This window comes from Enhydra lutris, unplaced genomic scaffold (genome assembly GCF_002288905.1).
Source record: "Enhydra lutris kenyoni isolate GAN:26980312 unplaced genomic scaffold, ASM228890v2 scaffoldscaffold6, whole genome shotgun sequence".
Classification (NCBI taxonomy): domain Eukaryota; kingdom Metazoa; phylum Chordata; class Mammalia; order Carnivora; family Mustelidae; genus Enhydra; species Enhydra lutris.
Genome location: NW_019154090.1, coordinates 14,185,284 through 14,211,348, shown reverse-complemented (window position 1 = coordinate 14,211,348; position 26,065 = coordinate 14,185,284). Strand labels below are relative to the sequence as shown.

Here is a 26,065-nt window from a genome sequence, read left to right as displayed (position 1 = left end):
AGGAGGGGGTGCGGAGGATGCCTGGAGACCAGGTCCAGGCAGCTTTGCTGTGGTTTTGGAGGAGGCCTGGAGCTGTCCCCTCCCCTCTCCTGGGGCTCTGTGAACCCCGCGGTCTCAGCTCCTCACCTCCATGGCCTTACTTATCTGGACCCTATGCATAGACCCCCCTCCTTGTAGCTCACCTGTGCCAGCTGCACCAAACTACCTGTGGTGCACACACACACTCTTCCTGAAAGCCAGGCCAAGCACCTTAAAGTAGTCCCAGACACCTCTCTTATCTCCACGTCAGTCATTCCATCATAAAATCCTGGGATGTCATTTTCAGCCTGTCCCCCAAAGCTGACCACGTCTCACCTCCTCCATGGCTGTCGCCCTGGGCCAGGTCACATCTTCCTGCCACTGTCCCATTTAACTTCCTCCCTCACCCCTCAAAAGATCTATTCTCATGCAGCAGCCAGAGATACCCTGTCAGGCAACTGTCCCTCCTCAGCTCTGTCCTATGATCCCCACCTTATTCAGAGTAAAGTCCGAAGAACTTACAGTGGCTGAACACTCTGCCGCTCACCAACCACACTGGCTTCCTTGCTATTCCTCCAATATGCTGGGCAAACTATCACCTCAGGGCCTTTGCACTGGCTGTTTTCTCTGCTTAGAACACTCTTCCCTCAGACATGGGCATGACTCCCTCACTTTCGTAAGGTCTCTGTTGAAATGTCTCCTCAGAGAGGCCTTCTTCTAAAAGGAACAACACCGTCTTCTTCTCAATCCCCTTCCCCCACTTTCTTCTTTGCCGGTTTCTCACTAGCACTTCACATCATATGACATAGGTACACCTGTTTGGGGACAGTCTAGCGCTCCCCCACAAAGACAGGAGATTTTCTGTCTTCAAGGGCTGTATTCCCAGTCCCTAAAACAGGGCGTCGTATGTAGTGGGCGCTCAATAAATGCTGAGGGAAGAAAGCCAGCTTCACGACCAGCTTTCGCCTTTTGGCTTGGGATCCTTCCCAGGTCTTTGCTCCTGCCTCTCAGCTCTTGCCTCTCTCAATCTGGCCAGCTGTGTCCGGTTCCTTTCTTTTTGCCCCGCCTCAGCCCCGCCCCTCACTCACCCTTCGTCCCTCCCCCAATGATAGCCCCGCCCCCACTCACCCGCTTCCATGGCCAGCACGGTGATATTGTGCCAGCCGGCCGTCTCACGGTCCAGGCCCTTGCCCGTCACGATGGCGCCCGTGTCCGCATCGATATCAAAGATCTGGTCCAGATCCGAGTCGCGGTCAATGGCGTACCTGAGGGAGGCAGGGCGGGACTGATTGAAGGTGCCCTGGTGCCAGGTGGAGCCCAGGCCCAAGTCCACCGTTCCCCCCCCCCCCCGCCCCGTCCCTTAAAGAGGGATCACCTGCCTGGGGGACACGAGGAGCAGAGAAGCCCTTTCCAAAAGAGAAGGGGTGGAAAGAGATCTGGGTTTGCCTCTCTGCTGCACCGGCACCTGCTGTGTGACCACGGGCCTCCCTCCACCTTTCCTGGCCTCAGTTTCCTCAGCTGGGTAATGGGGCTAATAATTTGCACCCCACAGTTGTGAGGCTGGAAGTGGGCGAAGTCCCTGGCACAGAGCTAGCACTCACTGTATATTCGATTCTTACCTTTCCCTAAGAGCTGACCCTAGAACTGGGCTTGGGAAGGGGACCGGGCTGGCACAGGTGGGCAGGTGCGTGGAAACAGGTGCAAAGAATCATTCAGAGAATGGTGGGTAGGGATTATTCAGAGAATGGCAAACGGAGAACGGAGAAGCAGGCGGGCATCCGCACCTGCGGGGCGCGGAATTCAGGGCTTGGACTTGTCGGAGGTAGGGGTGGGGGCCGAGGGGAATTCTGAGCAGGAGAGAGGGGGTCGGCGTGGAGGCCCCAGCCCGGGCACACAGGCTGAGCGAGTGCGGGGTGTGGGGGTTGAGGGGGATGGCCGGCGGCCCCTCCCCGCCTGCGCAGCACGCTGGAGCTAATCTGCGGCTTTTCAGTTGCCGCGTGAAAAAGCCCTTTGTTCCGCCTTCTTCCCGGGCCTTTGTGCCGTGGCTCCAGGCCTGAAAGGCCAGTGTCCAACACATGTCTCGGGCGGCGGCCCAGAGAGGCCCCGCCAGCTCGGACCTCCGCTTCCCTGCGCTGATAACGCGGGCGGGGGCGCCGCCAGGCTGCATGGCCCACAAAGGCCTCGAATGCCAAGCAAGGGCGCATTGTGCGGCGAGGACAAAGAAGCTTGGCGGGGCGGAGCTCAGCCTGATCCACCCGGCCCCTCTCACAGGGAGGAAAGGGACCCTTTCTCCATCTCCTAGAGGGGGAAACTGAGGCCCAGGGAGGCCAGGGCACCAGAAACGCTGGAGGCGCAAAGCCCCAAAGTGACCCTATAGTGGGGCTTAGCTGCATTACAACTTCCCCAGGCCTCAGTTTCCTCATCTGCTGAATGGGAATAATGACACCCAGAGGGACTGTCAGTATCTGGAGAGTAGTCAGAGCTGTGTTTGAATCCTAGGCTACTTAGTCTACCTGTGTAACCTTGGGCAAGTCACTGGACTTCCCTAGCCTCCGTCTGCTTATCTGGAAAAGGGGGTGCTGTATACTCCCTCATGCTGGTATGGGTTAGAGGAGCTAATGCATGAGTCTGTGCATAGGCACGGGTGATATCCCTTACTCTTTTCATAGTTATAGGGGTGGAGGTGAAAATGGTGAACACTATGGCCAATTGGAAAAGGTTGGGGATAGCGGGCATTACAGCTAGTCTCCTGAGCCCCCATCAACTCTCCTCCCTGTCCCTAAGCTGCTAAGCCCACATCCCCCTTGTCCCTAACCAACCTGGGTCCTCCTGACCTGGGTGAAAGTGTATGGGGGGCTTCAGACCCAAGATGATACTTCCTTCCACTAGCACAGCACTTAATAGTTATAGCCTGCTTTTCCTTTAGCCATCCTTCCGTGCACTCCTTCATGCCTAGACATTAACTCAGTGCCTTCTCTGTACTGCCCTGTGCTAGGTCCTGGGGATAAAAGGGCAAACGAGACACATGAGGTCCCTGCCTGGCATCCTGTGAAGCTGATGGGCTCTCCCATTTTGCAGATGAAGACAGTGAGGCTCAGAAAGGAAACCTGCCAAGCTTAGGACGGCCAAGTATGGTTGAGCAGGCTGTATCCTGCACAAAGGTATCAGGCTGAAGGGTGAAATGGGGTTAAAGTCTACCCAGTGTTCAGCTTGCCAGGTGTCCTAGGGAGGATCTTCTCAAAAAGGGATCTTTTCCTTATTTATGCGAAGATGCCATGAAGGCTAGTGATGACCGTGCTCAAAATTGCACAGGAACTGTCACAGAATTGGAATTTGTACCCAAATTTGGGACTCTCTACCCAGAGTTCTTTTTTAGCTCATTGAACCACCCAAAGCTGCAAAGCATGGAGGCTCAGGTCTCCTTTGCCCTCAGCCTGGGCCTGTCAGATGTTTGGTTCAAAGGAGGTAGAACCAGACTCCAAGTGTCAGCTCGGTTGGAAGGAACCTCCTCCAGATTTTACCAGTGCAGGAAGAGAGTCCAGGAGAGGGCCAGGGTCTGACATAGCCTGGGCTCCTGATCACTGGGTCAAGGCTGGGGCATGAGATAGGGCTTGTGGGAGGAAGCCTACCACCTTCTTGCTTCTCCTGTTCCTGCTTAGAACTCCCTCCTTTTTTCTCTCCTCCCAGTTTTCTCTTTTGTTCCCTCCTGGAGGGGGGGGGGGGCGGGCGCTGAATCTAAGTGGAGGCAGCTGTTCCCAAGGCCATGGGGCGGGCCGCAGGGACCTGCCATTAACCAGCAAAAGACTTGGGGCTGCAGGTCAGTGTGGCTGGCTGAGCCCAGGTGGTTTTGTTCCAGCTCAGGAAGCCAGCCAGTGAGTGGGAGGGAGGGATGGAGAGGTGTGGCATGAAGCAAGGAGTGGGGCCTGGCAAAAATGGGGGGGTGGCGGGGCAAGGCTTAGGGACCTCACGTGTAGGTGCAGGAGTTGTGTGTCTGGTCGGTGTTGTGGGTGGAAAGTGTGTGTGTGTGTCCTGAATATGTGAGTGGTGTGCGTGCCTGTATGTGTGCCTGTGTGTGTGTGTGTGTGTGTGTGTGTGTGTGAGATACTGCTTTGCTGTTGGAAAAGCTGAGGCTCGAGAGGGAGCTGTTTAGCCCTGGGTGTGGATCCAAGTCCTGTCCCCGACAAGTCACTTCAATCTTTGAACTTTAATTTTGAGCAAAATGGAGATGATAATCCTACCTTGCAAGTTGCTGGGAGGATTAAATGCCTGGCAGGGGATAAGGTGCCTAGCTGAGCTCCAGGAAAATTACTCCGGGAGAGACAATGATTGTTATTCTAATTATTATTCAGAATGTCTGGTTAGTGGGACACAGGAGTCCCCCCAGTAGGTGTGTGGTCCGTGTGCCGGGGTGGGGGGGTGGGGGCTGGGAGGCCCTATGTAGGGAAAGTGGACCTCGGAGTATCTCCAGCATGCTGGGAAGGGTGGGGGGCAGCTGTGGGTCTAGAATGTCCCGATCCTCATTCAGTCAGCCGGACCGGATGGCAGGAAGGGGAACCGGAGCAGGTGTGGGTGGAGGAGGGCAGAGAGAGAGTGTGGATGGGTGTCAGCTAGTATGTGGTGCGTGTGTGTACATGTCTGTGCACACTTGTAAGGGAGGCCCTGGAATGGTGGTCCGGAGTGCAGATCAGGTGCCCATCTGCCTAGGTTTGAAACCTAGCTGTGTGGCCTCGGGTAAATCATTTGACCTCTCTGTTCTTTGGTTTCCTCCTCTTAAAAATGGAGACAATAACAATGTCTCCCTTACTGAGCAGCTGTGAGGGCTGGACAAGTAGATATCAGTGGAATACTTCTAGCAGTGCTGGGAGCCTGCCACATGCCCCGTGGATTAGCTCCTGTGTTTTTTGCCAGACAAGACTTCGTGCCAGGCCTGTAGGAGGCCTTTCCATACATGAGCTCCTCCCATCTTCACAGGCACTGTTATAACCCCCATTTCACAGATGAGGAAACTGGGCTAAAAGAAGCAAGGGTCCTTGCTCTGGGTCAAAAGGGCTGGTTAGTGGACACCCATGTCTGTGCGGGGTCTTGTCTACAGGCACCCCGCTGAGGGCCAGCCAGGCACACCTGCAGACACTCGCACACACTCCAAGGGCACAAAGTGCTGCCATTGTCAAGGTCAGGGTGGGGGATGTGGGGAGGGTCCTGCTTCCTGGCCTGGGCATGCACTATGCGGTTTCTGTCCGTGCAAATCTGTGCATAGAGTGTGCACGCAGGCATGACAGAGCCGGGAGGCAGCAGGCTCCTATGTGTGCCGCCCTCCCAGGCTCCCCGGTGGGGGGGCTCATGTACATATGTGCCTCGAAGGCTGGATGATGCAGCCTCCACCTGAGCTACTAGAGAGTCTCTTCAGATGCAGAAGGGGCTCCCCGTCCCCCCAGTCCCCCCACCGGGGATTCCTCTCTGCTGACTCTACCCCATCTGTGATTCTTCCTCACGTACTGCCCCCACCCCAACCTTAAGACACATATCAAAGCCCAAACACGATGCCGGGGAATTTGTATGTGATTAGTACAGGCTGCAGATTGAAGGGTAGAAATGGGTGTCCAGGCCACAAAGGAACACAAAGGCACTGAGCGCAGATCCTAGTAGAACACAGTAGACATTTAATACCTAATTTTGGGGGGCGCCTGGGTGGCTCAGTGGGTTAAAGCCTCTGCCTTCAGCTCAGGTCATGATCTCAGGGTCCTGGGATTGAGCCCCGAATTGGGCTCTCTGCTCAGCAGGGAGCCTGTTTCCCCCTCTCTCTCTGCCTGCCTCTCTGCCTACTCGTGAGCTCTGTCAAATAAATAAATAAATAAATAAATAAAATTTTAAAAATACCTAATTTTTGAATAAATGAATGAGGCAGGTACTATCATGATGCCCATTATAGAGATGGGAAAACAGAGGCTTATTGTAGGTCCAGTGATCTTCCCACAGTTCTACAACTGAGCTGGGATTCCGACCCAGGTCTTCTTTGATTCCAGAACCCCCACACTTTCTGATGCACCCCACTGTGGAGTGCTGGCAGGAAATGAGGGTTTGTTCCCTCTGGTCCAGTGTGGGCTTTGCTGGTTTTGATGTTTGAAGAAGGCTCACCAGGGTGTAGGGAGGACTATGCTGGGCTGATCAAGGGCCTGACTCTCTGCACGGCTGCCTAACCCTGAGATGGGCCTGTCTGAGCCCCTCTGAGCACTCTCCTCCCTCCCTCCAAAGCTTCCAAGGTTTCCCTTTGAAGCATGGAGTCCCGCTTCTCCACCTGACATTCAGAGTCCTTCCCAGGCTGGCCCAAGTGCCCCTCTGTCCTCATCTCTGCCCACCTTGACATGAGCTCACCCAGCTGATCATGCTGCTGCTGAACTTAACCTCCCGGATCTGCGACTCTCTTCCTGCTTCCGGGCCCTCACCCTCACTCCAACCAGGAACATCGTCTCCCTGTGCCAACCTCACCTCTCCAGCCTTGCTCAGGGGCCACCTGGGGAAGCCTGGGCTTGTTCCTGTGCCCTGAGCACTCGCCCCTCCATGGAGCTCTGCAGTCCTCAAGCCCCGGCCCTCAGCCCAAGACCACTCAAACTTAGATCTGTTACTAGAGGCCTTCACATGGGGACCTAGCCTTTGTGTTGGCCTATGTCTGATTCATCTCTGTGCCTTATGCACCAGGGAGGACACCTAACCACAGAGAGGGTAAGAAGCTGGGGTAAAATTCCAGGATGCTGAACTCAGGAAGCAGATAATCATGGGTTAAATCACTCCTGGCCCCTTCAAGCTGAATGATACTGGGAGAGTCACTTCTCCTCTCTGACCCTCAATTTCTTCATCTGTAAACTGCGTATGTTACCCCCTGAGGGGGAAAGGCAACAAGATGAGGTACTTTCCACTCTCCCCAGTGCAGAAACTCAGAAAAACCGCTCTGTATATCTGCATCTCTGTTTTCCGCAGGTGCCCAGGTAAAATCTCCCAGGATACCACTTACTGTCTTCATCTCCAGGAACACACCAAGCTGCCTCTGCCCCAGGACCTTTGCACTTGCTGTTCCCTCCACCTGGAATGCTCTTCCTCACATCTTTGCAGGCTGGCTCTCACTTAATCATTCTGATCTCAGCTCACCTGCCAACTCCTGGACTGCTCCATCCACAGTAGCCCCTGTCGTCGCAATCCTCCTTATCACATCGCCCTGTTTAACTCCTTCATGGCTCTTAACAGCAATTATTTCCTGACTGGTGTCAACCAATGTTTTACGACTCGATGACTATCTACCCCTGGGAGAAGGCAAACTCTCTGTGGGCAGGGACAAGGTCTTATTACCACTGGTTCCCCCTTGACTCAATGTGTAGGCACTGACTGAGTCCACGACCCTGAGGACTAAGGAGCTGAGGAGGCCATCTGGGCTCTGGGTACCACATGTACCCTGGGAGGTGCCCTTCAGTCTCTCAATGGCCCCTCACTGTCCCCTGCACAGAGGGTACTTATCCCCAGCTCTGCCCTCTGCTGAGTCATCACCTGCGTCCCTGGGCCTGGCTCAGCACGCGAGGAGGAGTTGGGTAAATGTTTGTGGTGTTAAATTGGAGCTGTCTCAGGCTCCTCACCGCCTCCCCGTCTGAGGAGCCCCAGGGAAGGCAAAGAGAGATGAAAGAAGGTGAGAAGCTGGTTTCAAAGTTGGCCCTTTCAGTGCAGATAAAAGCTGGAGGGAAGGGAAACCAGCGGAGGGAGGAGGGAGAAGACAGAGAGGGGGTGTGAGAGCGACAGTGCAGGGGAGGGGAGTGCACACAGGAGCACTAACCTGGAGGCGAGGACTCAGCTCCTACTCTTGGCTCTCAACTCCCCGGGGGGAGCCCAGGAATGCCTCCTCCCCTCCCTGGGCCTCGGTTTCCTCACACACATGGGTGATAATCCCTTCCTGGAGGGAGAGAGGTTTGTGGCCCAGCCGGAGGCTAGGGGGTTGCCGACAGACCGACGGACAGCCTGAGTGGAAGGGCAGCAGAGGAGCTCAGAGGAAGCAGGACGGTTTTGGCAGTGAGGAAGACAGAGGCAACCCCGGTCCTCTGGCCCTCTGGCCTGAGTCTGAGCTCCTCAGCCTGCCCTTAAAGCCTGCCAGACCTCAATTTCGCTGCCTCATCTCCCTCAGTCCACTGTAGCCATCATGATCTGCTCTTCTCCGGCACATCTACCTCTGCCTCCATATGTCCGCACAAGCTGTTCCTCTGCCTAGAATGCCCTTCACCTCGTATTTACACCTGACCATACACCTGACCATACCAGCTCAGTTCATTTCCTGCCTCCTCCAGGAAGTCTTTTAAGACCCCTGAGGGTATTTCCCAATCTGGGAGCCCATAGGCAGTTAGGCAGGATGGCATCTCTCTGTCGTCACCCAGGGCTGCCATGTAGGATGGCATAGGCTGTGCACTGCACAACCCAGAGAACCATTCACATAGATGATGAGGGGAATGTTTCCCATCTGGAACCATGTAATGCAGAGATCCTCAAATTAGCTTCCCCTCTCCCTCTCTTCAATGCTCCACACAGAGACTGGCAAATAGCTGGTTGAGGGATTACTTACTGATTCTGTACAGGGGTTTCAGGGAGGAAGCAGGGAGCTCGGGAATCTCCTTCTGGTCTGTCCAAAAACGGCCCTCCCCCAATCCTGGCCTCCTCTGGATTATTTCTGCTACAACAGTTCTTCCGGTCTCTTCTACCTGACCTTCTTCCAACTTGAGCCACAGTCAGAGACTTCTTAAACCCTTCCAGAAACACTGATAGAGCGGCAGCATCCCCTCCCCTCCACCCACCTGCCTCCCTCCCTGCTCGCCCCTGTCTCTCCCTATCTTTCCCTTTCTGGCTTTCTCAGCAAATCTGTTTCTACATGGTCAGGCAGGTCCTCTGTCTCTTTTAGTTCCTCCCATGGTCTTCCCACCGGCTCCCCGCTCTATCTGACCTCCTCCTCTTACTGTGGGTCTCTCCCGAGGCTCCTGAGCCTCTGTCTCTCTCTTTTCTCAGTTTTTCTCTGCTTTTTATGTTTCATTCTCTCACCAGGGCAGTCAGCAAGTGTCCACTGAGTGCAGGCCTCGGGTTGGCCCTGAGGGTAGAGTGGTGAGCACGCAGAACTCCCTACCCTCACGGAGCTTATCTTGTAGCAGGAGAGACACACACGGAGCCAGAAAACTAGGTAGCATGTTAGACGATGACGAAGGCTACTGAGGAGGGAGAAACATGCAGAAAGGGAATGTGAAGTGTTGGGGCTGGGGGTTGGGGTGGGGTTGAAATTTTAGGAAGAGTGGTCGGGAAAGGCATCCCTGAGAAGGTGACTCTTGAGCAAAGGCCTGGAGGAAGCGAGCAGACCAATAGTGGGGATATTAAGGGGGGGAACGTTCTAGGCAGAGGGATCAGCAGTTGCAAAGGCCCTGAGGTGGAGTGAGCCTGGTGCACCTGCAGAGCAGTGAGGAGGCCAGGGTGGCTGAGCTGTGTGAACTAGGAAGGGGGGCCTTGGGAGGAATGGTCTGAAAGCCTACAGGGAGGCCAGATCTCACGGGTCTGGGGGGTATTGTGAGAGCTTGGTCTTTTATTCTGAGCCAGATGGGTGCCTCTGGGGGGCTCTGGGCAGAGGAAGGCCCAGAAATGATTTCCATTTCGACAGGATCAGTCTAGCCCAGAGGCAGTTCTAGATTAAAGAGGGGCAGGGCAGAAGCAGGGAGACCAGTGGGGCGGCTTTGGGGGAGTGCGGGATCTGGTCCGGATCTGGGTAAGAGAAAATGGGGGCCTGGCCCAGGGGATAGCAGCGCAGGTGGAGAAAGTGGTTGGATTCTGGATATGCAGCTAAAGTGTGGATGACAGATCCGCTGATGGGCTGGAGGGAGGTGTGAGACAGGAGGCAGGGTGTCTCCAACATTTTTGACTTCAAGGACTGGAAGGCTGGGTGGATGATTTTGGTGGAGGGACCTAGAGCTCGGTTCCGAACGTGGTGAGTTTTGGGTGCCTGAGGGAGCCACGGGGAGCCGTTGAGACTGCAGGGTGGGCAAGAGAGTGGAATCGGGGGTCACAGACTTGTGGATGGACAGGCCGTGGGCACCGAGGGAGTGAGCCACCGTGGACAGAGAGGAGGACCGGGGGCGAGCCGGGTTCACTCTGCGCTGTCTGCCAAACCTGGGTCTCCCTCCTTGCCCCCAGTCCCCTGACTCTCTGTGATCATTCTCACATCTGTTTCCTTTGTCTCTGAGCTGCATCTCTGCGTCCATATCCCCCTTCTCCGCCCCCCGCCCCTCCCCCTCTGCCCGCAGTCCGTCCTCGGGGCGGTGGCGGGAGAGCAGGCAGCAGGCGTGGCCCCGGGCGGGGGTCTCACCGGACGGGCCGGTTGGCGGCGTCGGGGTCCCGCGCCGTCACCACGCCGACCAGGGAGCCCACCTGCGCGTCCTCCTGCACCTCCAGGAGGCCGGAGGGCGGCCGGAACTCGGGGGGCTCGTCCACGTCGGTCACGGCCACGCGCACGATCGCCTGGTCGCGGAACGTGCCCAGGTCAGCGAAGCGGGGATCCACGAACTTGTTGAGGGCCTCCAGGACCACGGTGTGCACGGGCTGGGACTCAAAGTCCAGGCGCTGCCGGGAGGAAGCAGAAAGCTGGTGAGTGGGTCCCTCCCGCAGGCGCTGTGGTAAAGAGAACGTCAGGGAGGTGGGCCCAGAGGGGGCGGGGCCGGCCCAAGGTCACGATCACTCAGCATGGGGGTGTGTGTGGCACGGGGAGTGGTGGGCTGCACCAGGAAATCCGCTGTTAGGAGATCCAGACCAGCCCTTCCTGGTTGCAGGTGGATGAAGCCAGACTGCGGAGGACAGTCTTGCCAAGGGTCACACAGCCCATCAGGGTAAAGGACCCTGACATCTGACATCTGACTTCTCGCCCCGGAAGCACAATATGTTGGGGGCATTTCATGAATTTATTAATTCACGGAACACTTAGTGTGTGCGCCAGTGCTTTAAATACATTAACTCATCTAATTTGACAACATCCCTAAGAGGCCTGCATTGTGATTATCTCCTTTTGCACCGGAGGAACTCGAGGTCACTTAGCAGTTAGGCAGAGGCAGGATTCAAACCCAGCCAGTGCTGCTCCCAAGTCCTGGCCCTTAACCCCAGGCAAGGAAAGCCCACTGCTGCTGACTCGCTGTGTATCTATGGGCAATCAGTTTAGCCTCTCTGGGCCTCGGCTCTGTGGGTTAAGGAGACATTGCCCAGGTCCGCAGGCGGCAGCAACGAATGTGAGTTGAACCTGTTAAGCCGGGCTGCCTGAGAGCTTTCCTTGGAAATCTGGCCAAACCCGTGCTGAGCCTTGCTTCTCATCAGGGAGTGCTCACGGGTGACCTTCTGATGAATGAGCTTCAAGGCTGTGTGTTGGCTCCGGCCTTCTAAAGACGACACCCAGGGACATAGCAGTGGTGGGGCTCAGGCGCCTCTGTTGCGTGGGGGGAACTATCTGGGTGGCAAGGGTGACCTTCCTGGAGACCTGCCCTGTGCCTAGAGACCCCCGCTTTGCTCTCAGAACCTCCCGCCCCCACCTTCTCCAGCAGAAAACTCGGCCACCTCCTTCTTCCTTCCTCCGCCTTGTTGCCTGGGAAATCAGGATGCAGGGAGGCAGGCCAGAGCCGGGCGTGAGTGAGCGATGGGCTCTGGAGCCGGGTCATCAATCAGGCTTGGGCTCTGCGCCTCCACCAAGACACCTCTGGCGCCTCTGCTGGAGCCCGGGTGTTGGGGGGTGGTGCCTGGGACGGAGGGGTGGTGGTGGTGGTGGTGGTGGTGGTTATGGGCAGCCTGGGGATTAAGAGCAAATGCAGAGGCTGGGCTTGGGGTCTGACTCTGCTGCCCTGGGATGCTGAGCCCCATCTGGGAAATGGGCTCATCTTCCAGAGGACAAATGGAACTCAGAAGACTGAAAGCCACATGATACTTAAAGGGGTGGATTCTGGAGCCAGACTGCCTGGGCTCGTAGCTCTGCTGTGTTCTGTGAGATGCATGCCCTTGGATGTGAATTGTTGAATTGCCATGGCCTCAATTTTCTCATCTATAAAATGGGCAATAATAGTACCTCGGAGGGTTGTGGTAGGGATTGATTAAGTTAATACATGACGAGCAGTTGAAGGGCGTCTGGTACCTCGGATACACTTTACTATAAGTAATAGCTACTGTATTTCAATCTTCTGGGGAGCAGCTGAAGAAACTGGGAGTCTTCGCTCTTTTCAAACCCTCCAGGCCAGGTAGAGAACAGGTCATTATGTGCTTCTTGAGTGAATGAAGGGCTGTAGAGCGCAGACGCTGCTGTGGGTCCCAGAAGGCAGGGCCCAGGCTGATGGGAACAGATTCTGATCTGCTGATGGAGACAGGTCCTGGCTGAATGGGAGGAGAAATAGCCAGACAGTGGCAGGGAGTGAGCACCCCAGCCTGGAGGTGTACAAAGGCCGACCAGCATTTGCAGGCCAGCCCAGGGGATTGACCTCTCGTGGGAGAGCAAGGCTAGGGTGATGGTCTCAGAGGCCTGTGTGGCTCTGAGTTGCCAAGCCCACGACCAAGTCCTGGAAGACGGATTTTTGCTTCTCATTTGATCTCCATCCCCTTCCCCTAAGAAGCCCTGAGTTTGTTCTTTTAGCTTTTGGTTCCTGGGCTAGTCAGTAGGGGAGGAGGGCTGTTGAACTCAGGAAGGAAAGAGCTTGGAGTCACCAGACTGGGGTTCAAATCCTGACTCTGCCCCTTACAGGTATGATCTTGGGCAACCCCTTTTCCCTCTCTGTACCTCTGTTTTCTCACTTGTAAAAATGGGCTTAAGGACTGATGTCTCTTCAGAGGGAAGCATGAGGATTAAAGGAAATGAGCATGAAGGGCATGAACTTGAAGGAGCTCAATGCAGTGATTCTGAGCACGGATCCAAATCTGGTTTGAATCCGGGCTCTCATAGCCAGCTGTGCCACTTATCTTCTTTGTGCCTCATTTTCTCATTTGTAAAATAAGACTGAGACCATCACTGTTTTCCCCAGGTTGGTCCTGGGTCCCCAGAGAGATCAGAGCTCTGTGGCAGCTCTAAGGCCTCCCTAACCCCACCACCCTGAGTCTGCACACCGCACCCCCCCACACCTCCTGGGGAAGCCGCACCTTCTGCACTACAATGATGGCCTCCTGAGTGTCGCTGTCCGTGGTGACCTTGAACACTTGGCCGCCGCTGCCGCTCTCTTCCTTGAGGTGGTAAGTCATATCTGTGTTCTCACCCACATCTGAGTCCTCAGCCTTCACTCGTCCCACAGCTGTGCCGATGGGGGCTGACTCTTGAATGCTGAACTGGTACATCTCTGTAGGGGACACAGCTTGTGAACAGAGATGGGGGGCAGTCCCTACCCCCAACTTCCACCACCTTTAGGGGAGACGAGAGCGGGGCCCAGATGGGCTCCTGGGAGGGCAGTGTCTGGAAGGGGCTCCCAAGGGGGCAGTGCCAAGAGGAGGGTCCTAATTCTGACCCTGGGCTGATTTGCTGACTGATAAGAAAAATGCCTGCAATGTTTGGGGCTTCGGTTTCCCCGCGTGCCCAGGAGGGGTGCGGAGGAGCAAAGTGATCAAGGCTCAGGCCCTGGAGTCAGTCCTGGCTGTGTAATCCTGAGCCTTGGTTTCCTCATCTGTAGAATGGGAATAGTGCCTTCCTAGCGGCACCGTCATTATCCCAGTTAACTTAGACGAAGAGGCGTGGGAAGTGCTTAGTACAGTGCCTAGCTCATAGTAGCTACTCAATAAATGGAACAAATTATGGTAAAAGAGTGGGGCTTCGCACCAATTTCCTACTGCTATTGATGTTAGTGATGTTGATTTCTTCCTTCCCATGTATTTATTAAGCATCTATGGTGTTCCAGGTGCAGTTTGGGCACTGGGGTCATAGCGACAAGCAGAACAGACCCAAATCCCAGTTCTCACAGGGCTTTCCTCTTACCAGGCAGAGAAAGACACAAACAATCACATCAGTAAAACATGTAGTGTATCAAATGGTGATAGGTACTTTGGAGAAAAATAAAGCAAGGGAAAGGGCCTGGGGAAAGCCGATGAGGGCGTGTGTGCAGTTTTAGATTGGGTAATTAAGGATGACATTTTTGCAAAAGCCTGAAGGAGGTGAGAGAGTAAGCCAAGCAGATTTGTGGGAAAGAGCATTCCAGGCAGAAGGGACAGTAGGTGCAAAGGCTCTGGGGTGGGTGCGATGCCCAGTATGTTTGAAGAACGGCAAGACTTCCATTGTGGCTAGAGAGGAGAAGCAGGACAGAAATGCGAGGGAATGAGGTCAGATGGGACACAGACGGTACCCGCCTCTCCCAGAGCTGAGGTCGAGATGAGGGTGATTTGCTCCGTGAGGGGCCTGTGCAGGTGACGCAGGGCCTGTGGAGCTCAGGATGTGCCTCTTGCATTCCCCAAGGTCTGGATACCCCTTCTGTGGAGCAGTGGCCTCTGAATCATTCTCACATGGCAGCCAGAGGGGCTCTTTCCAAATCACGTGGACTGTGCCACTCCCCGACCAGACTCCCTTCCATAGCTCCCTGCTGCTCTGCGATGGAGCCCTCCAGCCTTCTGGCCTGCCCTACAGGATGCTTGCTGCCTGGTCTCTGCTGACGTCTGCAGCCTCAGCCTCCCTCTCCCTGACCCCAGCTGCAGCCTGCCTAAGGCGCTTATAATTCCTCATCTCTGGGCATTCTCTCTCTTTATTCTCCTTTCTGCTGTGCCCTCCCCAATTTCTACCCTTCCTTTAGTCTCACAGAACATTCCCTCCACCAGGGAGCCTTCTCAGACTGACCTCCAGGCTCCGGTCTTGTGCCCCAGGGCCACCAAGCTTATCCCATTGTTAAGGATTCCTGCCTTTCCCTATCAGTTTCTGCTTCTTCTGTCCCTGCTCTCTCCTGTCTCCTCTGTCCCTGGTGTGAGCTCCTGGAAGGCAGGAACCACATCTCTTATTCATCAGGCATTCTCCGAGCTTGGCAGAACACCAGACTGTCGCATAAATGAAATGTGTGAGTGACTAGGGAGTGAATGAATGCAAAGGACCATGGGTCTACGCTCACTGGGTTAACACAGATTAAAGAGTCTGACAATAGCAAGTGTTGGTGAGGATGGGCTACAATGGACACGTGCATTTTTTTCCATGGAGGGGCACAGCTGGGCTTTTGTTTAGTAAAGCTGAAGCTGAGTATATCCCACGAGCCGGCTATCCTGTTCCAGTGTGTATATACACCGGAGATATGCATGCAAACCAGCACTTGGAGACGTTCGCAAGGTGCAGCAACGTTCAGAGCAGTGTCCTTCATCATAGCCTCAAACCGGAAACAAACCAACCGTTTATCAACACAGAACAGATAAACGATGGACACCATGCAGCCATGAAGATGAACGCATTACAGCAACGAGCAACAACCTATGATTTCATGAACATAATTTTAAGAGAAAAAAAAAGCAAGACACAAAGAGGTTATATGGTATGAGTCTGCTAATCTAAGGTTAAACAACCAGGTGAAATTAAGCTATAGGGCTCAGTGATGCGGATGCAGGTAAACTGACTCTAAGGCAAGGAGGCGGCGGTCACAATAGCGGATCATGGTTAACCCTGGAAGAGGGAGTGTGGGGGACAGTCGCGCTCAGGAAAGGCTCGTGGAGGCTGCTGGGGTCCAGGAGTGTGGTCTCTAGGAGGGTTCGCTTTATAATTAGTTGTCAAACTGGACATTTTTACTCTCCAGCCTTCTGCTGGCGTGTGTATTTCACAATAAAGAAGTGTTAAAGATAAAGAGGGAACGAATCAATGAACGAACAAACAAGAATCTTCCCGGGGCCAGGGTCCCTCTTCTCTGCTTTGCCCCACTGCTTCCCCCTCAGAGCCGGCACAGAGCCTCGCACAACTGGACAGAAGCCCGGGTGGGCCCCTCCCCTCCATGCGGTGCCTCAAAGCTCCCCACTCCACGTGGAGGTAGGGGCCGGCTTTGCCCCCGGCTCCCTGGTGACACAGAGCTGGCTGGCGGTTCCGCCCACCCCGCCCAGAGCCCCGGCAGAGGCGCTAGGCCCCGATGACGGTGCACTCTCAGCTAAGGGATTGGATTCCCTTATCTCTTGGGGGTCAGTCCCCTGTGGCGGGCCTAATGTGAGAGCAGCAGACCTCAAGTAATGACTCCCCGATAGGGATCAGCCCGGCTCCCTGCGGCATTTAGTCTCTGCCAGCTTTGGCGGCTTCCCGGCTTCCCGGCGCGGCTCTGGGCCCAAGGCTGGGCAGAAGGGCTGGCTGACCGGGAGGTGGGGGACTCAGCCAGAGAACCAGCCCCAGTCCCCTGTCGTTCCAGGAGAGGCTGAGAGTGGAAAGACCTCCTAATTCAGAAGCACAGCATCCTGCCTTCCAGGCTAATCGGGGGCGGGGGGGGGGGGGCTACCTGTCACTCCAGCCCCCACCCCCACCCAGCTTCTCTGTGCAGCATGGGCGGGCCTTGGCCTGGGTCTGGCCACAGCCTCTGTCTACATCCCTGTGTCTCCCCCCCCACCCCCTGCCCAGCCCCCAGCCCTTCCCTTTGCAAGCGTGGGTCAGGGGCAGGTCACATAGACTAAGCAGGAGTAGGGTGTGTGCGGGCCCAGTGAGGGGCTGGAGGAGGTGGGACAACAGGGGGCTCCCCCGTGGCAGGAAGCAAGGTGAGGGTGGTTGGTAACCGTGTTACTTGGCTGTGTGGAAAACCAGACAACTTTGAGGACTTCCTCTGCAAGAAGGATGATAGGAGGGGCACTGGAGGGAAATGGGTGACTTGGGTGGATAGACAGATTCAAGTCCCTCTTCGGTGGACACCTAAAGGGAAGCATGAGCTTGGTGGGCGGCTGGAAGGATGAACAGACGCCCACAGTGCCCTCGCCACGGAAGCCCGATGCAAGGGGAGCTGGGGGTCTACCAGATGGACGCAGATGTGTCCCTCGCTTTCTGGGAAGGCCTCACTTACTCTGAGGGAAACGGGGTGGGTTGTCATTGACATCGGTGACCACGATGGTGACGGTCGTGGAGCCAGAGAGGCCGCCCAGCTGGCCCGCCATGTCTGTGGCCTGGATGACCACTTCGTAGCGCTCCTGGCTCTCACGGTCAAGGTCGGGCACAGCTGTCCGGATCACACCTGTGGGTGAGTGAGAGTGAGGCCAGGGATCTCTCCGAGAGGCTGCCAGCAGACACACGGCCCCTCCGCAAGCAGAGGCGGGCCTCGGGCAAGTTCAGAGGGGAACGTCAAAGACATGGGTGTGGGGACGATGCGGATGCAGGCTTAGCAGCCCCATGCACGCTCACGCACACTGACGCACACTCACGCACGCTGGTGCACACTCATACCTGCTCAGAGAGATCCGCTCTTTCCTCTCTCTGTCAGTGGCTCTCAGCAGAGCCAGGCATGGAGCAGCATCTTGGCTTTGAGTGTTAACATGGTGAACGAGACGCACACCCACACTCATGCACACTCGCTCTGGAGTCACACTCACCTGTATGCATACACTAGGTATGGCTTGCACACTTATATAGTACATAAATAAGAACACACATGAACTCACACACGTGCGCACGCTCACAGCTGAGTGCACACTTACTTTCACACTCCCTTCTCCATGTTGGAGTCGGCCCCCAGCCCTTGGGGTCCCCAGGCCCTGGCCCAGCCCTAGATTCTCTGTCCAGGCACTAGCTAATCACTGATCAGACAGCCCTTCAAGCTGTTGATGCAAGAGGGGCAGGGGCAGCAGGAACGGGGGGAGGGGGGTGACCGCAAGATTAAATCTGCTGAGCGGAAGGCCGAGCTTCTTGTCTCCCTGCCAGTGGGAGATCGAGGTGGAGGGGAGAGTCGAGTCGATGAGGCATTCAGAGCCTCCCCCGCCACTCACTCCAACCTGCCGAGTACCAGGTGGTGACAGGTGGTGCCCGGGGCTGGCACGCCAGGTGGAGTCATGCACCAGCAGCCCCATGATGCGCCCCATAAAACCCAATCTCCGACTCCTGATGTCTCCAAACAGCCCCCAGACTCCAATAGAGGCGCTAGAATGAGGGGAGAGGCTGCAGTGTGTGCGTGTATGTGTGTATCTGTATGTGTAGCTGGGGGGGCTGGAGGCAGGGTATCTAGGAAGTGGCCCTGCTTTTGTGGGATCACATGGAGATATGGAAAATGTGTAGTTTGTCTAACGAAGAGTCGCACAGACTCTCCATCGGTGGCCTCTGAGACCCCTCTACGGGCTCCCCGCTGACCCTTCCTTTCCTGAGGGTGACCTTCGCAAGGATGGAGGAGTCTTGGAAGCCCATGAACTTGGGATAAATCCCAGCTCTACCCTTTTTTTGGCCATGTGATCTTGAGCAAGTCCCTTCTTCTGAACCTCAGTTTCCTTCTCTGGAAAATGGGACAACTGCAGTGCCTCCATACAGACCAGGAATGATCAACCCCAGCACTATGGGAGTTTCAGGCGGAATTACGCTACCCGCCAGCTTCCAGTAGCAGCGTGTTCCACACCAGTCTTGGTTCTGGGCACAACAGGCCCTCCTTGAGCTGCCCCAACATTAACTGTGAACGGGGCACCCTTCTGGCGATGAGGCTGGGCCCAGGCCTCTGCTAGTCTGTCAGCTGAGGCTTTGCAGCCCTGGAGTGGGGACAGAGAGCAAGGGAGACCTAAGGAGCCGGGAAAGAGAGAAGGAGAGAGGGGAGTGGTCAAGCCAGAGAGAAATGCGTACTCAGGAGGGGATGGTGAGAGAGAGGAACAGAGCTCCAGAGACGTGGAGACCCATGAACCGGGAGAGAAAGAACTGAGAGAAAGAACCAAGCGGAGAAAGGAAGGCAGGGAACAATAGAGACTGAGTAAACAGCCCTTCTCGAAGACAGCAGGGAGGCCCAGAGTCAGGAAAGAGGGAAGAAAGACGGTGGAGGGAGAAAAGGAGAGGGCAGACAGGCCCACTGATGGTGGAGCGGGCACTGGGCCAGAGATGGGGGCTCCCTGAGTGAACCAGTCAGAAGGGCTGGGAGGGAGCCAACCAGTGGAGCCCCTCCTGCATCCCTAAGCTTTGCACATGTCCTTGGCCTCCAGGACCTCACGGACTGTAGAGGCGGTGCTGGGATTTGGGGCCACCGTGCGTCTGTGAGCCTGTGCACCAGAAGCTGGTGAATGGGGCTTGGAGCAGGGCTCTGGCTGAGGTCCACCCCTGTGGGGGAGGAACCCTGCTCATGGGGCTGCCTCCTTGCTGTCACTGCCACTTCTAGCTCTGGAGGAAGTAGGGCCACCAACCTCTTTTCACTTGGCAACTAGCCATGAAGACTTGTAGACGATCAGGGGCCATTGCTGGGAGACTAGGAGGTGGGTACCTGGGGGCCCTGCTGCCTCTGGACCCGGCCCTGGGATCACACCCAGTGACAGCCTGGGATGACGACAGCTCCCAATAGAGCACACCTGCGGTTAGGCACACTCTTGGGTCACCCCCTCTCATACTGATTCAGGCCTTGGCCCTGCAAACTTGCTATGGCCAATGGGACATCAGCGAGCAGGACAAGAAGCAGAGGCTTGATAAGCCCTTGTGTGCTGGGGCCTGTCCTCTTGGAGCCTCGAGACCACATGTGCTGAGAAAAAGCCCCAGGCGGACGGCCACACGGAGGGAGGGGCCCAGCCACACTGGCCGTCCTAGCAGACCTGCCAGCTGACTGTCGCCCCATGAGTGACCCTGGCAAAAAGAACTGTGCGGCCAACCCACAGGATTATGACAAGAAAAAACTGTTGCTGTGTTAAGTCGCCGTGTTCGGGGGCAGTTTGTCAAAGAGCAGTAGATATCTGATGGAGAAATCATGTTCTCCGGACTGTCCCTCTCCTGGGCTCGCTCATGCAGCCACATTTCCCTAGAGGCTCCTCTGGCCAGAGGCCCAGAGGGGCCTGGCGCATAGGTCTGGCCGGTGGTCCCGGCTGTGAGGGGGAGCGTGTCCGGTCTTCAGCAGGCTGGGCGTGTTTCCTTAGATGGTGGTCTTGGGAAAGAAGAGTGAGGATTGCAAGGCCTCTTAAGGCCTAACCTGGGACTTGGCAGAACATAATTTTTGCTCCAGATTCAAGACTCCACTTCTCTCTCTTTAAGTAAGCTCCATGCCCAGCATAAGGTTTGAACTCATGACATTGAGAGATAGAGTCCAATCTCGATCAACTCAGCCAGCCAGACACCCATCTAGACTCCACCTCTTGATAGAAACCGTGGCAAAGTCACTTTACCTAGCGGGGTGGGAGGGATCGATGTTATCTTCTGTTATCTGCTGCGTTCTGTCCCCACTCCACTTCCTGATGCAGGGAGGAGCACCCTGGGGGCTGGTGCCTTTCTCCTGGCTCTGGGGTAAAATTCTCACATCGGCCCCTGCAATTGTTCTTGGAAGCTCTGGCCCTGCAAATTGCTTCATTCACTCACCTATCAGACGCTTACTGAGGAGGTACTGTGAGTAGGGGCACGGAGTCAGATTTGAGGCTGCAGAAAGGAGGGATTTGGGGGTCAGACTGACTGGTTTAGGTTCTTCTTTCCACCACGTACATGCTATCTGACCTTGGGCAAGTTCTTGAGTGCGTCTGAGCCTCCGTTTCCTATTCTATAAAATGGGGCTACCCAGTTGGAAGGCTTTTAAGGGAACTAAATGAGACAAGGTTTCCAGCGGCAGGTCTCACGTTCTGGGGATGCCATGATGCTCCCTCCCTCCCCAAGTCCTGGATCGGGTACCCGATCCTACTGGCCTTGTTCATCATCTTACCTAGAGGGTCTGGCACGTTGTAGGTGTTCAGTAAACACTTGGACTGCCTGACCTACTGCCACAGACCCTCTGTCTCCCCTCTCACAGGCTGGGTGTCGTTTGTTTCTGGCTTCTCTGTTGGAACAAAAGCCCCGCGGGGGCAGAAACCAGATCTGGTTATCATCCTGACCCCAGGATCTGGGACTTAGAAGGTGCTCAGCAAGGGTTTGTTTCATTCATCCCAGGAAAACAGACATCTCTAGCCCAGTTGAGAATTCTCAGCAGATAACTTGGAGTCTCTGAGCGCGCCTTTCTAGTCCTGCGGGAGTGGAGGTGGGCGGGGGCTGAAAGTCAGAACCTGGCCAGGGCTCCCCGCAGCCTTGTCCTCACCCATCACCCTCAGTTCCAGCTATTATCCTTGCCACCCCTGCTGTCCCTTCCAGATTCTGCAGAAGGGGCCCTGGAGCCCAAGTGATGCCTCATTAGCCCGCAAATGCCATCCCTGTCGCCCCTGTGGGGGCTTGCTGGCAGGCCTGGCCTTTAAAACACACAAGTTAATTCCTCCTCTGGCACTCGGCCCCACGGAGCCCCGCCTCCTCCTCTCCCTCACACCTTCATCTCAGGGCCCGTTCCGGCTCTGCTCCCTGCTATCTGCACAGCGAGAACAGACTGTACCTCGCAGCAGCTGCTAAATATAGACCCGCATCAGCGGAATATTCCTGGCTGGGGAAATGGAGCTGGGGCTGGGAATGGCACCAGGGCGGCTCCTGCAGTGGGGCTGAAGCCAAGGGGAGGAAAAATCTGGTCCTTCCTGGAAGGTGTCAGCAAAGACCCTCTCAGACTGAGAAAGTGAGGACCCTAGGACAAGGACCTCATCTGCACTGCTTCACCTGCCTTGTCTGGTGCCCATTCTCTGGCCTCCTGAGAACGGTTCCTGCCCTCCTGGGCTCTCTGAGGCCTCCCACGTGCCACCCTCTTCCTGCCTCCTTGCAGCGGGGGATGCTTTTTCTGAGAACCCAGCCGTCCTCTTCACTCACTTGAAGTCTGGTCCCCCATCTGCTCACCCCTGCCATCTCCCAGACTCAGTCCTGGCCCCTCCCTTATTTCTGTCTCTTCCTCCCTTTCTGGAAGGGGAATCAACTCGAAGGGCCCCCTCCTCCGGCTGAACGAATGAAGGCGTCAGTAGCAACAGGCAACAGCAGCCCCTTGGCTTGCCAGGAGGTACCAAGGATTGCGCCGGGCACTTTGTACCCTCGCTGTTCCCTTGGCCTGCACGTTCCTTCCGGGATACCAAGGGGGCTCATACCCTCCCTTCATTCACGTCTCTGTCCAAGATCACCTCCCTAGAAAGGCCCGTCCTGATTTCTTCTTCGAGGTCTACCCCTTTATCCTGCTTTCTGTGTCTTCCTTGCACTTGTTGCTAAGATGTTATGTTATACCTGGATAGGCTTATTTTCTGCATTTCTGTATTCCCTACTTGAATTAAATCTCCGTGAGGGTAGGGATTTGCTTCCTGCCATATGCTTAGAGCCTAGAACAGAGCCAGGTATGTAGGAGGCACTGGCTGAAGAGTTGTTGAATGAAGGAAGGAACTCTCTTGTTGGATCCTCACAATAGTCACTTGTGATGGGAATTATTATCCTTCTTGTGCACGTGGGAAACCAAAGTTTAAGGAGCCCCTGCTATGAAGAGAGCTCCAGGCCCATATTTCAGACAGCCTGCTAGATGTTCTAGATGTTTCTTTCCTTCTCCTCTCTCCTCTTAAAGGCATTTTGGTTAAAATGGAATGAATTAGCTCTGCACCAGATCCCAGGGCACATTCACTAATTCTTTTGGTCCTAGTTTTCTTAATCGACACTCCTCCTTCTGTTTCTGTGGATGGTGCCCCTTCCCATCCCAGGCCCCAAAGCTGGTAACCCCCAGACTCTTCCCTCAGTTCAGTTCCCTACCCCCAAGGTTTGCCCTTGGTAGGATCTCACTGTCATCTCTCATTCTCCCTCCTCAGCATCTCAGCTAACCCTCGCCACCAATCCTGTGTCATCTCTGGCTCCCTAACTAGATGGAGCAGGTTCAGGAGTCTGGGTGGGGGTCGGGGAAGGGCGCAGACCTTGGTGTTTGTCATTTGGGGCTCTCTGCTGGGCACCCTAGGCTACTGAGTCTCCCTGAATTCAATTCCTGTCTCTGAGCCATGCTAAAGAGAGCAGCCCGAGGGATCTTGTTAAAATGAAAACCTGAGCATGTCACTTCCTTGCCTAAAAGTCATCAATGAACCCAAAATGTTGGTGAGGAGAGGGGAACAGGCGCCTTCCTATGTGGCTCTCAGGAGTGTAATCTGGTACATTTCGGCATTATCTATCCGGATTCCAAATGCATGTGCTCTTTGACCCAGCTTTTCCTCTTCCTGAAAATTATCCTGCAGATACACTCACACAAGCACAAAATGATATATGTATGAGGTTATTCACTGTAGCATTGCTTGTTGTAGCAAAAGATTGGAAACAGCGTAAGTGTCCATCAATAGAGGACCGGTGAAATAAATTTTAGTGTATCCACAACAGCTGTTAAATAAAAGAATGAGGAAGCTCTTTATGTACTGATATAGAATAATCTTCAAGATGTATTGTAAAGTGAAAAAGGCAAGCAGTGTATATAGTGTGTGTTTATAGCTACCATTTGTGTAAAAAAAAATAAAACAAATACATGTACCTATTTTCTTGTACATGCATAGAATAGCTCTGGAAGGATACGCAAGAAAATTACATTGGTTGCCTTGGGGACCCAAACTGGGTGGCTGGGGGACTGGAAGGGGTGAAGAATTTCCACTAAATATCTGTTTGGATTACTTTTTAAATTTCGAACCTTGAAATATGTTATTTATTTTTAAAAACTTAATATTTTTTTAAGTGAACGAGTCCAAGATCTCATAGGATATATATATCAAGTGGCTACCTCTGGGGCTGTAATTAGGGGATGAGGGTGGGAAGCATCTTCCTTTTTTTTCTTTCTCTCCCTCTTTTAACATTTAATGTTTGAATTTCCAAAATATATTACTTTTGCAAGGAGAAAAAAATGACAAAGATATTTGTGTAAGATAGTACAATTATAACTGTGCTTATAATCTGGAATCCTCAATCCCCCACCCCAAAAAATCAAATACACAAACAAAAACCCAAAACACAGATCCACCACACACACACACCATTACCTTTAGAATAATCCTTAGAACTACCTTTTACCCCCATTACCCTTGGAAAAAAATTCCCCCATTACCCTTAGAATAAAATTCAAGGTCTTAAGCCTCACTTCTCCTGGGCCCAGTTGGGCCCCTACCAGCCAGCCCTGATCCCATTTCAGGCCTCCTGCTTTTCCCAGTCCTGAGTTGCTTACAATTCCCCTCATGCCTCAGGGTGTTCTTCCCTCCTAGTTTTGCCAGCACCATGCCCTCTGCCTGGAATGCCTGTCTCTGAATCCCCATCTGGGTCTGGCCAACACCTTCTTATCCTTTGGAGATCAGCTCCTTCCACCTCCCAGAACTTTGCATCCCGATGGCCCATGCATGTGCCTGTCGCCCCTGCCCCCAATGGACTGTGAGCCCCAGGACGGCATCTGATAAACATTGTGTGGTGTGCGGTCTCCCATGAGGCCTCACTCCTGGCCTGCCCCTCCCATCTCAGGGACAGGGAGAACACCTTCCTTGGCATCGGCAGCCACGCCCCGCTGTGCAACCTCTGTGAGGCACTTCACTTCTCTGAGCCTCATGTCCTGCTCTGCCCTCCCTGCCACTCTGGCAGGGCCCCTCAGAGACGTAATCAGGCTCTAACCTCAGAGAAAGTGAAGTGAGGACTGTGTTCGGTGGTGTTGCGGGAGGGAAAAGAAGCCAACAAGCCATTCTCCCCTGTCTCTATCTCTTTCCATCAGACCCTTAACAACTGCCCTTTGAACAGAGCTTTCACAACTGCTGAAAAGGTGCCCTTCACCTGCTGACCCCTAAGGGCTGCAGACACGCTTGCTTCAGTTAAGCTCCAAGGACAAGAGGGTCGCTTACGTGGGACCTCTGAAGTCCCCTTCAGGGCGCCCATGTTGGCATGGTGGAGGCATCCTGCCTTTTTGTTTCTCTGCCAGTATGGCCGGCGCTCCTCACCCCCCCCACCCCGCCGCCCTCAAGCCCCATCTTTTTCTGTTCCTCAGCCCTTGTCTCTTTCTGCCTGGCCGTCCTTTCCTCTCTGAGATCCTGGAACACGACAGACGCCGCTTCCGGTCCCGTCCTACCCTCAGCGATGTCTGGTTAGAAGGCTGCTAGTGGAAGTGCTCCCGCCCTCTAGCCCCGCCCCTCCGTGTCCCTCCTCGGTCTTGCACAGGCCCCGCCCCTCTGGCCCGGCCCCGCCCCTTACCGGTCTTGGGGTCCACGGTGAAGTGGTGCTCGCCATCCAGCACGCTGTACACCAGCCGAGCGCTGCTGCCGTACGTGGGGTCATCCGCATCCGAGGCCATCACCTGCATCACCGACGTGCCTGGACCCGGGGGACCAAGCGAGACGGGGGTCACCTGGGGCCGCTGTGCTTGTCCTCCCCACCCCAGGGAAGCTAGGAGAGGAGATCCAAGCTGGAGGTCATGGAAGCTAGTCCCCTCACAGTCCTCATCCCCACACCGACTCCCAACCCGCTTCCTGATCTGGGGGCTTCCTGTGGCACAAGCATGACCATGGAGTCAGATCTGGGTTCAGATCTCCTTTGGTGGCTCCCAGCTGTAGGACTCTGGCAAGGGAAGACAGCCCCTCTGAATCCGTTTCCTCTTTAGCAAATGGGGGATAATCCTAGTCCTTGGTTCTTGATGTTGAGGGAATGCACTTTAAATTCTCAGTGCAGATGGGGCTCAGTCTCAGCAGGTGATGCAATGGTCATCGTCACCAATTAAGTCATCACGGTCAGAGTTAGAGCCAGGACTGGAAACCAGGCACCCAACTCCCAAAACAGGGGTCTTTCTACCCACCCCTGCCCCTCCTAATTTCTCGAGAGAATTCTGCCTCTCTTCCCTCTCTCCTCACCACCCCCCACAGGATGGGGGTTGGGCAGCCCAGAAGGATAACCAAGTTCACTGGGGCTCAGAGGCCAGTATCTTTTGGATTTGGGGCAGGAGGATGGCAAGGCCCAGCTTTCCCTTTGGGAAATAGTTGGCTGTGGGTCCTGGTGCCCTCCTTGCCCCTCCCCCTGGGTGTCCAGACAGTCCCCCACCCCAGACACACACACACACACACACACACACACACACACACACACACACAC

The 26,065-nt window shown here is 55.0% G+C and overlaps 1 protein-coding gene across 1 annotated transcript in view; it reads right to left on the bottom strand.

Annotated features, from left to right (window-relative positions):
• Positions 1-26,065, bottom strand: part of LOC111141776 (cadherin 22) — a 67,639-nt gene that overhangs the window by 20,720 nt on the left and 20,854 nt on the right. Inside the window, exons 3-7 of the mRNA XM_022494583.1 lie at positions 25,175-25,294; positions 17,019-17,186; positions 13,180-13,373; positions 10,388-10,641; positions 1,147-1,283 (exon numbers count right to left, since the gene is read on the bottom strand). Coding sequence (XP_022350291.1) covers positions 1,147-1,283; positions 10,388-10,641; positions 13,180-13,373; positions 17,019-17,186; positions 25,175-25,294 — 873 coding nt within the window. The remainder of the gene's footprint in view (positions 1-1,146; positions 1,284-10,387; positions 10,642-13,179; positions 13,374-17,018; positions 17,187-25,174; positions 25,295-26,065) is intronic.